At 36.8% G+C, this 13925-nt stretch overlaps 2 protein-coding genes across 2 annotated transcripts; both read right to left on the bottom strand.

The window, feature by feature from the left end:
• Positions 1-4500: 4500 nt before the first annotated feature.
• LOC103430538 (protein NODULATION SIGNALING PATHWAY 2-like) lies at positions 4501-6114 on the bottom strand. Its single transcript, XM_017330987.3, has one exon. It carries the CDS (start codon positions 6112-6114, stop codon positions 4501-4503), a length of 1614 nt encoding a protein of 537 aa, XP_017186476.3.
• A 4234-nt stretch (positions 6115-10348) lies between these two features.
• Positions 10349-12116, bottom strand: LOC103414053 (protein NODULATION SIGNALING PATHWAY 2-like). The gene has a single exon (XM_070808935.1). The coding sequence runs from the start codon at positions 12083-12085 to the stop codon at positions 10475-10477; it is 1611 nt and encodes a 536-aa protein (XP_070665036.1). The 5' UTR covers positions 12086-12116; the 3' UTR covers positions 10349-10474.
• Positions 12117-13925: the final 1809 nt, after the last annotated feature.

The raw sequence follows: 13925 nt of genomic DNA, 5'->3' as shown, positions 1-13925 counted from the left end.
ATTTAAGGAAAATGCTATAGCCCGTTTGTAAACTGCTTATAAGTACATTTTTATTGAATATTTAAGCACAAAAACAAAAACAAAAAACTTGGTAAAAAGAATTTGTAAGGCCCGTCGTTTTGTTGGTCAAAACATCTCTAAAATGTCCTACATAAATTTTACAAATCTTACGGTTCAACAAAAATGACACAAAATAAGTTTTATGATTGTTTTTGTAGAAATTAACAAAACCAATTAAAAACAATGAGTGTTTGGTTACATTATTTATGAAAGCTTATTCTTTAATATTTCTGTGGATATTAAGAAAAATGTTCTAATGGATTTTGGTAACAACATAGTCATATTTGAATATTACAGATAATTTTTTTGGTAACAACATAGTCATTTTTGAATATTAAAAAACATCAAAGAATACTGGTGTGTCCTTCATCGGCGAAAATATCTCCAAAAATCCCTCATGAATTTTAAGAAGATTATGATGCTGCAATACATTCCTAACTGGGCATTAAGTCTAGCAGTCCAAAGCAGTGCATGAAGCATGTTCATGGTTCATGACCTAATTAAGACAAGTGGTTTAAATCCGACCTCGATAATCCTAGCTGTCAGTTGGCCGCCGAAACAAAAAGTATATATATGCCTAATAATTAAGCATCAAATTGACATGTTAGTTATTGTAATTATCTTGTCACATAAGTATATGGGAATAGAAGCTAGATTAATTATTATATTCATCTTCACACCTGTCCTCAACTAGCTAGATAGAAATAAATCATGATGCCGGGAAATAATGTTTGCTAATCAGAAGATACTAATCTCTGGCATTCAATCAAAGAACGAGCCATATAATCAGTCAACAGATAAAACAAGTTTGGAGTACATGTTCTTGGTCAAGCTCTTCTTCCCTATCCAAAAGGCTTCAATTATCTTCAAGTATGTTGATTTGAATAATAAAATGCAGAAGGACAAAACTGATGCTCAGTAAAATATTTGTCTCATTAATTATACACTTGTCGGTATTATTTGATCTTTTTTTATTGCCTCATCACTAAAAAATAAAAATAAAAATTGATAGACGAAATTTTTTTTGGGGGGTCAAATGGGGTTTCGTCGTCTGAAACTTTAGGCAATGAACAATCGTATAAAAAAGTTGTCACACAAAAGTGGTCGCTCAAAGTGTTATCCAATGAAAAGAAGTCATTTGTCAACAAAATTGAGTTTGGCCGACGAAAAAAAAGCGTTTGGTAAAAGGTATGCTTACCGCCTTGACCCAACGAAAATATCTTACTCAATGATATCGTTTCGTTGCCCCCACACCAAATTAAATACTATTACAAACTGGACTCGATGAAAATTTCATCGGTAACCGTTTGAAACACAAAAATAAAATAAATAAAAATTTCTGGCTCCCGTTGCAGAGAAGAGAGTGACAACGAGAATGCCATCTACAAGTAATATTGGGGAAGACGGTGGATTCAATGAATTGACAGAAGGTCCACTCTTTTTATTTAATATATTGGCTTAATTGTTTTTTAATTTTAAAATATAAAATTTATTTTGTAATCAACATAGTACAATTGATTGTCATGTCAACAAAATATAGATCTGCATTTATCATGTCATAACTTAACAACTAATTTGATGGGTTATTAAAGGAGATCTAATATTGCAACGAATTCGTAAATTAATGTATGACATTGCCGTTGTGTTTTGGCCTGTTATCTCACCAACTTATAAACCCACAGTTGAACAATTTAAAATACAAGAAATAAAGACACCAAGAGAATTACGAGGTTCGGCAAAAACCTGCCTACGTCCTCCGAGAGATATTGCTCTTCACTATGAGAATAACTAGTACAAGATACACTTGAGTTAAATCGACATAACCCAAACCCCAATCACTTGTACCCTCACAGAATTTTACTAAGAGACTCGCTCTCCCCAAGAGTTTCTCACTCTCACTCTATATTTTTCTACCACTTGTGTTCTCCTCTGGATGTTCCCACAATTCTCCCCCCCTCTCACTCGGCAAGCCCTACTTAACATGCAACCCCTTTCTTTCTTTACATTAAATTACAAAGAAAGCAAGCACACTTGCATAAAGAAAACCAAAGTTTACGGGGTCATGTTTCCAAAGTTCAAAAGCAAGCCTACTCTTGCTTTGTCCTTTGTAGCAACTTTAAATGATGACTACAAACACAATCATGATTGTCTTCCACAAAACATGCTCCTTGCTTTGCCTTTTAATCATGCCCCAAAGCCACTCACGGGTTACCTTATTGTTGCTAGCTCAAAATATGAGTCAATCACAACAATCTCCACCTTGGCGAATATACAGTGAAAAAATCCTTGCACCCATCACCAAAGTCCATTGGCCTTACGTACCAGTATACACACCCTGAATCAACCTCTTTGGTCCCGTTTCGATTCAGTCACTGCCAATGCATGTGCAGCTGCTGCAAGCTAAAAATCACAATTTAGCTTCAGACAGGATCTCGACACATCCTCGTCTCATCCAGCAGGTTTTCCTCCTCTTCATTGTCTGCAACCTGGAAACTCGTCAGCGAGCCCGTTTCCAGTAACAACCCATCGAGCCAGACAAAATTCCCACACTTCCTCCTACCTCATGACCATCTCATCACCTGTGAATCCCATAGCTCCACCTGTTGCAAAACCCCTGCAACACTTGAGACTAAACATCACCAGGAGAAGTGTTGCTTCGAGTACCTAGAGGGCATACTCGAAGTCTTCCGCCACAAAATTGCTACAACCCGGACCAAGATCATCCTTTCTGTTTCTCAAAGGACAATTTTTCTTTTTATGCCCGAATTCTTTGCAGTTGTAGCATTGTAGACCTTTGCCTCCGGAACCGGATTTGAACCTGTTGTCTCTCTCAGATCCTTTTCCCAATTTTCTTCCATGATTCCAACCTTGAACAGCTAAAGCAGTCTCGTGCCCACCATCAACAATGGTCTTCTTCTTTTGTGTATCATAAGACACCAAAGAAGCTTGCACCTGCTCCAAACTTACTGTATCTTTTCCATGTAGTAAGGTTGTCACAAGATTTTCATACGAATCTGGAAGTGAGGTAAGAAGTAAGAGGGCTTTGTCTTCTTCCTCAACCTTAACATCAACTTTCCGCAATTGATCCAAGTATCCGTTGAACTCATTCATGTGGTCCATGAGATTCCCACCTTTATCCATCTTTAGCTTGTACAGTTTCCGCTTCAAATGCAACTTGTTGGTCAAACTCTTAGCAATATAGAGTTTTTCCAACTTCTCCCAAAGTGCAGGCGCAAAATCTTCATCCATAACATTATTGATAATGTTATCAGCTATACAGTGTCGAATCGTGCTAACACAACGCGCCTCCAGCTCCTCCCACTGGTCATCTGTCATTTCTTGAGGCTTCCCATCTTTTCCCTTCAAAGCTCTAGCCAAGCCTTGTTGAGTCAAGACATCCTTTACTCTCATTTGCCAAAGAGTAAAACTGTCTTTCCCATTAAACTTCTCAACTGAAAATGACATGTTTGTAGTCATCATGGTGAATAAAAAACTGAACCGTCAATGAACCAAAGCTTCTAACAAAGCTCTGATACCAATTGTTGTGCTTTGGCCTGTTATCTCACCAATTTATAAACCCACAGTTGAACAATTTAAAATACAAGAAATAAAGACACCAAGAGAATTACGAGGTTCGGCAAAAACATGCCTACGTCCTCCGAGAGATATTGCTCTTCACTATGAGAATAACTAGTACAAGATACACTTGAGTTAAATCGACATAACCCAAACCCCAATCCCTTGTACCCTCACAGAATTTTACTAAGAGATTCACTCTCCCCAAGAGTTTCTCACTCTCACTCTATATTTTTCTACCACTTGTGTTCTCCTCTGGATGTTCCCACAATTCTCTCCTCTCACTCGGCAAGCCCTACTTAACATGCAACCCCTTTCTTTCTTTACATTAAATTACAAAGAAAGCAAGCACACTTGCATAAAGAAAACCAAAGTTTACGGGGTCATGTTTCCAAAGTTCAAAAGCAAGCCTACTCTTGCTTTGTCCTTTGTAGCAACTTTAAATGATGACTACAAACACAATCATGATTGTCTTCCACAAAAACATGCTCCTTGCTTTGCCTTTTAATCATGCCCCAAAGCCACTCACGGGTTACCTTATTGTTGCTAGCTCAAAATATGAGCCAATCACAACAATTGCAATGTTCAAAAGATGAGGAATGAATTTGTTATTTAACTCAAAGTTGAGATTAAAATGTATTTTACTTTATAATAATTGATACTTTGTTCATAAAGTGAGCTTTGCGAGTGTCATAAAGTCAAATTTATATACCAAATAATCCACCAATTTAGTTGATCTTCTTTTTACAATATAAAATTTAAAGAATCTGTACAAAAACTTCTTATGGTAAATCTCCAGTAGTCTACACATTTGCTGCAATAATTTGAAGGGAGAGTAAAAAAATAATAATAATCCATTTCTAGCTAGCTTCGGTTTGTCCAGGTTTCAACTCTGATCAAAGGAATTGAATTCCATTCCAATGTCATCTCATTCCCATTCTCTCCTCCAACTCTCACTCCATACGAGCTATCTGCTCCCACAATTTCTTTGGCCTCCATTAACATTTCCCTGCTCACTCTCCTACCCTCCAGCCCGAACCAGGGATGAAGATTTCCAGCTTCTCTTGCTTCGTTCCACTTCTCGAACCAAGCCTGAGAAGACACATACGGCGCCACAAACATCAACTCCATCACCATCCTTGCCTCTCCTAGATGGCTTGGGAAGCTCGATTCCAAAGACCCTAACAAGGCTTCGTAGTGCACAACATTCGCGTCAAAGAAGGAGATGAAACTCGAGTCATTTCCCCTTCTCGCGTAAGCATCTCCGTCACCAAAAGTTATGATACCTCTTGCCGAATTGGTTAACAAATCCTTAGCTAGCCTTAGGAATTCCATGAGAAGTCCTCTGCTTCTTCTCCTCCTCATATGAGGAAGCCCCACCATAGAGTTGAAGGCTAGAAATTCTCTCATTCCCCCTCTCTTGTTCACCTTTTTGATTTTGCTCACCAAATCCTCAATCGGGATCTCCTCCACCTTCAAGTTTAGCCCGAATGACCTTGCGTGATGCTGGAGTTGCCTTTTCGTCTCCTCAAATCTCCACTGTGGAGGAGCAACCTCATCACTCTCTTCCACATCCCATTTAATTGCTGTCACTTTAAGTGTTTTGTTTCTCTTTGCCACAGCCTCAATCAGCTGAGGCAATTGAACCCCTTCACCGATATCAAATTCCACTACATGAACCGTCTCTACATCCTCCGGGACAGCCTCGAGGATCGCGGTGTTTGCTGCGTAGTGAGCAAATCTACCAAAAGGGAAGATTTGGTAGAACATGTTGAAAGCGTCCTCAAAATTCTTGAAGGATTCTTGTTTCAAATAGTCTCCCTGCTGATTATCAACAAATCCTAGACATAAGTAGAATGCAAGGCGCTCAAGAGATTGACCAAGTGGGTTTACTTTCTCCGCAAGGAATCTCATGATTACCTCCTCTAGCTTCCTCTGCCCCATCTCCATGGCCTCGTTGAACGCCTTGAGCATATGGCGAATTCTCACTTCGCTGTTGATTTCCATCTCGTCTCTCGCCAGGGTTATTGATTGTTGGACGGATGTCACATCCATGGAGGATGCCTCAGAAGTCACAAAAGAGTTTGGACTCCACACACCATTTCCTTCAACAGAAAATTGCGGTGAAGGAAGAGTATTGCTTCCCTCACTGCCTTCCACACATGAGGCATACATATTTTCTATCTCACCCATCAAATAATTCGTCTCGAATCCTCCCAACTCTATGGTAAATTCCTCTTCCGCCATCCATGTGGCTTGCAGGAGATGATCACAATCTGCAAGTTGTTCAGATTCACCAGAAAACATGGTTGAAAATGGAAAAGAATTAGAAGTTTCTGAAAATTCGTCCGATGGCATGAAAATCGAAGAAAATTCAGAGCTCCCCATCTGCTCAGTGTATTCATTTGTATCCAAAGTTGAATTTGTTTCATTCAGGCATGGCCAGAAGGTCTGAAAGTTCATCTCTGATTGCATCATCGTTTTCTTTATTGGTGAATATTTTTAGAGGGTTTGACGACTTTTTCTCTTGGGTTTTATTTGCTGATGAATTTTAATCCATCATTATATATTGATTGGTGACAACGAAATGACAAATTAATTAAGCATAAAATAGTTTTAAAAAAAAATTATTGAAATGGAGAATTATTATTAAGAATTATTAATCACTATGTTATCTTCATAAACAAATGCCAATTGCTTTCACCAACTTTCTACACACTGTACACGTAATTCAACAAAAAGTTCCCAACTCAATTCTCTTTGCTGTTTTGGCTGCTTCTTGAGGTGGTGACTTATACGTCACACGTATCCTTTGTATTTTAATAAAAAAAAAAAGATAAATAATGATTCCTGTGTTTTCAACGTAATTACCTTTCATTATAAGAAATATAACCTTAATTAATTAACTATTTAATGACTTATTGTGTATTTAAAAGGGACTAGAACTTTTTTTCCCTCTTTCCATCCCCTTCTATTTTCTCCTCTCACATTCTCTTAATTTGTCTTTTTCTTACTATAAAAAATTAATATTAAAAGTTGACGTGATTTAACCATGACAGTTCAAATATGAGAGAAATAGAAAATAGGAGGGAAACAAAGAGAAGAAATAATCCTACTCCATTTTAAAGACCTCAATGTGACCAAGGGTATAAGTCCAACTTGGTGACACAGACTCCTGGTCATCCTTCCATACAGTGACACCTAGCTAGCTCTTTTACCCCTTAAAAGAGCTTTATTAATTTAATTCCCAAATGGTTTCCATCAAAACTCACTTTCATATATATATTTTGAAGAAGAAATCTTTGTCCTAACTTGATTATTAACTTTAACAAATTCTTGATATGTAAAGTGTTCCTTCTAGGTTAGTCTAATTTTTTAAGCCAATAATAAGAATAGTCTAGTTTATTATAATAAGTTATAATTTTTTAAATTTAATTATTTAATTATCAATAATTATCTTTTTAATGATAAGATTTAATATAAAATCAAATTTCTTCCTAATTATCTCCTTGATTATTTCTTTTTATTTATTTATTGGTTATTTCTTGTTCTTCCTCCTACTTTAAATCCAATTTATAGATTTTATTTTTAATTTTTATAATCAACCTATATCATAGGTTAATTGTATTTATATACCTATATGACAGATTTTTTTTATTTTTTATAATCAACATGTCACATATTAATGTGTCTTACTTGTATTCTCTAAAACATCTCTAAAATGTCCTACATAAATTTACAAATCTTATGGTTCAACAAATGACACAAAAATAAGTTTTATGATCGTTTTTGAATTCACAAAACCAATTAAACATAATGAGTGTTTGCTTACATTATTTCTGAAAGGTTATTCTTTAATGTTTCTGTGGATATTAAGAAAAATGTTCTAATGGATTTTGGTAACAACATAGTCATATTTGAATATTAAAAAACATTAATAAATAATACTGGTGTATCCCTCATCCGCGAAAATATCTCCAAAAAATTCCTCATGAATTTTAAGAAGATTATGATGCTGCAATACATTCCTAATTGGGCATAAAGTCTAGCAGTCCAAAGCAGTGCATGAAGCATGTTCATGGTTCATGACCTAATTAAGACAAGTAGTTTATAGCCGACCTCGATAATCCTATCAGTTGACCGCCGAAACAAAAAAATATATATATAATTAAGCATCAAATTCACATGTTAGTTATTGTAATTATCTTTTCACATAAGTATATGGGAATAGAGGCTAGATAATTATATTCATCTTCACACTTGTCCTCAAGTAGCTAGATGGAAATAAATCATGATGCCCGGAAATAATGTTTGCTGATCAGAAGATACTAATCTCTGGTATTCAATCAAAGAACGAGCCATATAATAATTAGTCAAGAGATAAAACAAGTTTAGAGTACATGTTCTTGGTCAAGCTCTTCTTCCCCATCCAAAGGGCTTCAATTATCTTCAAGTATACGCTGATTTGAATAATAAAATGCAGAAAGACAAAACTGATGCTCAGTAAAATATTAGGTTTAGATCAAGTTTTTGCCTAACAAATTATGAGCTTATCGGTATTATTTGATCTTATTTTCTTATTGCCTCGTAACCACAAAATAAAATACATCGATGACGAAACACTTGTGTGGGGTCAAATGGGGTTTTGTCGTCTGAAACTTTAGGCGACGGACATTTGTTAAAAAGAGTTAGCCACGTAAAGGTCGTCGCTCAAAGTCTTACTCAACAAAATAAAGTCATTTGTCAAACAAACATAATTTGCCGGACCAAAAAAATTATATGATAAAGATGCGCTAACCGTTTTGACCCTACGAAAATATCTTAACTCTGTTTTGTTGCCCGACACCAAATTAAGTATTATTAAAAACTTGACTCGACGAAAATTTCATAAGTAACCGTTTGAAACACAAAAATAAAATAACATAACAATTTCTAGTTCCTGTTGCAGAGAAGAGAGTGATGAAAAGACTGCCGTCTGCGAGTAGCGTTGGGGAAGACGGTGAATTTGGGGAGGTTAGTGACGGAGAGGGGGAGGTCAGCAAGAAGGAGTAGGATTCTCTTTCCTCTTTTTTTCCCTTCCCTTCCATCCCCTCCTATTTGAACGGTCACGGTTAAACCACGTAAATATCTTATTAATTTTTTATACAAAGAGAGACAAAATAAAGAATATAAAAGGAGAGAATAGAAGAGGATGGGAAAAGGAGGGGAGGTTGGGAAAGGCGATGGATTTGGTGAATTGACTGGGGGGTCACTCTTTTTATTTAGGGTAAAAGATTGTTTACTATCCTCATGTTTCGTGGTTTTCAACATTTAGTACATCAAGTTTTTTTCGTCTCAGAGTCATACCTAAAGTGTAAATTTTGGGACAGTCTCATACATCTGTTAGTCAAACTGTTAAGTCTTCTGTTAATTGATGATGTGGCGCCCACGTGGACAATGACTGGGCGCCACGTGTCAATAAGGGGTCCACTTGGAATTAAAAATTCAAAAATATATTAAAATAATTAATTTTAAAAATATTATATATATATATATATATATATATATTTAGAAGTTGTCTTCTTCCTGAACCCCCCCCAAATGACCCTCCCTCCCTTCTCCCTCCCTTCTCCCTCCCTTCTTTCCTCTGCTCCCACCCAAGTCGCCGCTGCCACCCCATCCCCGGTTGACCAGGCCCACCTCCTCCGGGTCTGCACCATTCAACAGAACTCGCCCGAGTCACATCTTCACTCGAACCTCAACTGTTTCGCCTTCCAACTCACCCACGAGTTCTTCCTTCAGATCTGCAACTCCTTCCTCCTTTCATGGCGGCCCGTCTTCCACCCAGATCTGAAACTCCTTCCTCCAGATTTGCAACTCATTCCCACCACCCCGATTTCTTTAACGCCATGAATGGGTTTCGATTTGGGTGCGATTTGGGGAATTTAAATGTGGTGGTTGAGGATTTATGTGGGTCAAAGCTCGTCGTTGAGGCGAGATTTCTGGTTTTGAAGTTGAAGGAATCGATTCGGCCCGATGGATGTGCAACGAATAGAAGGGAGGGAGAACGGAGGGAGAAGGGAAAGGGGTCGGGGGTTTGAGGAAGAAACACCTTTATTTATTTATTTTTTTTTGTAATTTTGTAATGTTTAACGTTTAATACCCGGGTGCTCAGGTGGAGAAGATGAAAGGGGTGGAGGGGATGAGGGGTGGAGGGCGGGGATGGGGGAAGGGGGTTCTGGGTTGGTTTTGGGCTTTTGTTTTTTTTAATATAATATTTTTAAAAGTAATTATTTTAATTTTTTTTTTTGAATTTTTAATTCCAAGTGGACCCCTTATTACAGGTGGCGCCCAGTCATTGTCCACGTGGGCGCCACATCATCAGTTAACGGAATACTTAACACTTTGACTCACGGATGTATGAGACTGTCCTAAAATTTACACTTTAGGTATGACTCTGAGACGAAAAAAACTTGATGTACTAAATGTTGAAAACCACGAAACATGAGGGTAGTAAACAGTCTTTTACCCTTTTATTTAATATATTGGCATAATTTTTTTAAATCAATTAGAACTATTGTTTGCCATGTCAGCAAAATATAGACCCTGGATTTCCCACTAATCCCTTAAAATGTAATTTACTTTATAATAATTGATACTATGTTCATAGAGTGAATTTTGTGATTTTCATAGAGTGAAATTTATATACCAAATAATCCACCAACTAAGTTGATCTTCTTTACAACATAAAATGTAATGAATCTGTACAAAATCATCTTATGGTAAATCTCCAGCAGTCTACACATTTGCTGTAAAAAAATTGAAAAGAGAGTCAAAAAAAAAAAAAATCCATTTCTAGCTAGCTTCGGTTTGTCCAGGTTTCAACTCTAATCAAAGGAATTGAATTCCATTCCAAAGCCATCTCATTCCCGTCCTCTCCTCCAACTCTCACTCCATACGAGCTATCTGCTCCCACAATTTCTTTGGCCTCCATTAACATTTCCCTGCTCACTCTCCTACCCTCCAGCCCGAACCAGGGCTGAAGATTTCCACCTTCTCTCGATTCGTTCCACTTCTCGAACCAAGCTTGAGAAGACACATATGGCGCCACAAACATCAACTCCATCACCATCCTTGCCTCTCCTAGATGGATCGGGAAGCTCGATTCCAAAGACTCTAACAAGGCTTTGTAGTGTACAACATTCGAGTCAAACAAGGAGCTGAAACTCGAGTCATTTTCCCTTTTCGCGCATGCATCTCCGTCACCAAAAGTTATGATACCTCTTGCCGAATTGGCTAACAAATCCTTAGCTAGCCTTAGGAATTCCATGAGAAGTCCTCTGCTTCTTCTCCTCCTCATATGAGGAAGCCCCACCATAGAGTTGAAGGCTAGAAATTCTCTCATTCCCCCTCTCTTGTTCACCTTTTTGATTTTGCTCACCAAATCCTCAATCGGGATCTCCTCCACCTTCAAGTTTAGCCCGAATGACCTTGCGTGATGCTGGAGTTGCCTTTTCGTCTCCTCAAATCTCCACTGTGGAGGAGCAACCTCATCACTCTCTTCCACATCCCATTTAATTGCTGTCACTCTAAGTGCTTTGTTTCTCTTTGCCAAAGCCTCAATCAACTGGGACAATTGAACCCCTTCCCCCATATCGAATTCAACTACATGAACCATCTCCACATCCTCGGGGACAGCTTCAAGGATTGCGGTGTTTGCTGCATAGTGAGCAAATCTCCCAAAAGGGAATATTTGGTAGAACAAGTTGAATGCAACCTCGAAATTCTTGCTACATTCTTGCTTCAAATGGTCTCCCTGCTGATGATCAACAACTTCTTGGCACAAGTTGAATGCAAGGCGCTCAAGAGATTGACCAAGTGGGTTTACTTTCTCCACAAGGCATCTCAAGATCACCACCTCCAACTCCCTCTGCCCCATCTCCATGGCCTCGCCAAACGCCTTGACCAGATGGAGAATACTCACTTCGTTGTCGATTTCCATCTCGTCTCTTGGCAGGATTAGTGATTGTTGGATGGATGTCCCATCCATGGAGGATGCCTCAGATGTCACAAACGAGTTTGGACTCCACACATCATTTCCTTCAACAGAAAATTGCTGCGAAGGAAGAGTATTGCTTCCCTCACTGCCTTCCAAACATGAGGCATACATATTTTCTATCTCACGGATCAAATAATTCGTCTCGAATCCTCCCAACTCCATGGGAAATTCCTCTTCCGCCATCGATGTGACTTGCAGGAGATTATCACAATCTGCGAGTTGTTCAAATTCACCAGAAAACATGGTTGAAAATGGAAAAGAAGTAGTTTCTGAAAACTTGTCCGATGCCATGAAAATTGAAGAAAATTCAAAGCTCCCCATCTGCTCAGTGTATTCATTTGTATCCAATGGTGAATTTGTTACATTCAGGTATGGCCACAAGGTCTGAAAGTTCATCTCAGATTGCATCATCTTTTTCTTTTTTGATGAATATTTTTAGAGGGTTTGAAGACTTTTCTCTTTGGGTTTGATTTGCTAATGAAGTCTTAATCCATCATTTATATATCGGTGGGTGACAACTTAATTACAAATTAAGCATAAAATAGTAGAAAAATCAGATGGTTATTAAAATAGAGAATTATTATTAAGAGTTATTAATCACTATCTTATCTTCATAAACAAATACCAATCGCTCTCACCAACTTTCTACGTAGCACACATAATTCAACAAATGGTTCCCAACTCAATTCTCCTTGCTCTCTTGGCTGCTCTTGAGGTGGCTGACTTATATGTTGCACGAATCCTTTGTATTTTAATTAAGAAAATAAGATTGATAATGATTCCTGTCATTTTAACGTAATTACCTGTCATCATAAGAAATATAATCTTAATTAATAAATTATTTAATGACTTATTGTGTGTTTAAAAGCCCTCAATGTGACCAAGGGTATTAGTCCAATTTGATGACACAGAGTCCTGGTCATCCTTCCATACAGTGACACCTAGCTAGCTCTTACCATTTATAGAGGGAAAGAGAACATTTTCAGATCCCTTCCACCAAGTCCATCCATCCGGACCATTGAAATTTGATCCAACGGCTAAAGTTATTATAACTTTTAATGGGACCCATTTGATCCAACAACTACAAACAGGGGGTCCCATTAAAAGTTATAATACCTTTAACCGTTGGATCAAATTTCAATGGTCTAAATGGATGTACTTGGTGGAAGGGACCCGGAGAGGATCCCTTTCCTTTATAGAGTGCATTTTTGCTCACCATCCTATTTATCATCGTATGCTCCCTCATTTATAAGAGCTTTATTGAATTGATTTCCCTCAAAACTCACTTTCATAGAAAAAAAATAAAAGAAAAAAAAAACACTTAAATAGTGTTTTGAGGAAGAAGGAGAGCTCTTGCCCCTAACTTTAGTATTGAACTTTTTTTTTTGACCTAACTTTAGTATATGTAAAATGCTTTTTTTCTAGGGAATTTTAACGAAAAGCTCCTGATACTTATTCACTTTAACGAAAAACCACATTTTTACACTAAATAGTCAATCCTGGTACTATTCACTTTACTCTTTATTTTGTCCTTATGATTAAAACTCAAAGTTTTCAAGTCATTTTCATTAGTTTTCCTTTTTTTTTCTATAGGTTTGATAGTTTGAGTATTACTAATATTAATAGATAAAACTTTACGGTATTTTTTAAAACACAGGTATTGTTAAGGAAAAATTAGTTTCCAGCCCCTAGTTTCTAATGTCCATTGACTAAGACCTTATCAGTTTTTAGATTTTGATCAAAGTCCCTAGCATTAATATATTAATGAATTACATGTAAGTTACATAAGTTTTACAAAAAAAAAAATTGGTACTTGATTTAGAGCTTTAATACTCACACCCTTATTAAACTCCTAAATATTTTTCAATTCAAACATTTCCCAAATATAAAAAATAAAATTAGAATGAGTTTGTACCCTTTGTTAAAAATGTACACTTTTTTTAATTTAAAATGTACCCATTTTTTATATAAAATTTCATTCAATCTTTTCTCTAATTCATTTTTTAAACTTATATGGGTACATTCTATTTCATTGATTTGAGAATGTATCCATATCAAGTTTAATAGAAGAAATTTAATAATGTTATTATGTCTAATATCTTCTCTTTTTTTAATGCTTTTGAAAAATGTACCCATGTTTTGGTACAATAATTTTTTTGGTTAGTTTTGATGAATGTACCCATGTGTGTGTACATACACACACACACACACAATATTGGAGAGTATAATTTAATCCCATAAATTATGGGTT

This window comes from Malus domestica, chromosome 12, assembly GCF_042453785.1.
Source record: "Malus domestica chromosome 12, GDT2T_hap1".
Taxonomy (NCBI): domain Eukaryota; kingdom Viridiplantae; phylum Streptophyta; class Magnoliopsida; order Rosales; family Rosaceae; genus Malus; species Malus domestica.
The sequence above is the reverse complement of the archived record's forward strand: the minus strand, read 5'-3'. Positions and strand labels throughout refer to the sequence as shown.

Coding starts and splice junctions, on each gene's coding strand:
- LOC103430538 (XM_017330987.3), bottom strand. CDS start 6,114: ATGATGCAATCAGAGATGAACTTTCAGACCTTCTGGCCATGCCTGAAT.
- LOC103414053 (XM_070808935.1), bottom strand. CDS start 12,085: ATGATGCAATCTGAGATGAACTTTCAGACCTTGTGGCCATACCTGAAT.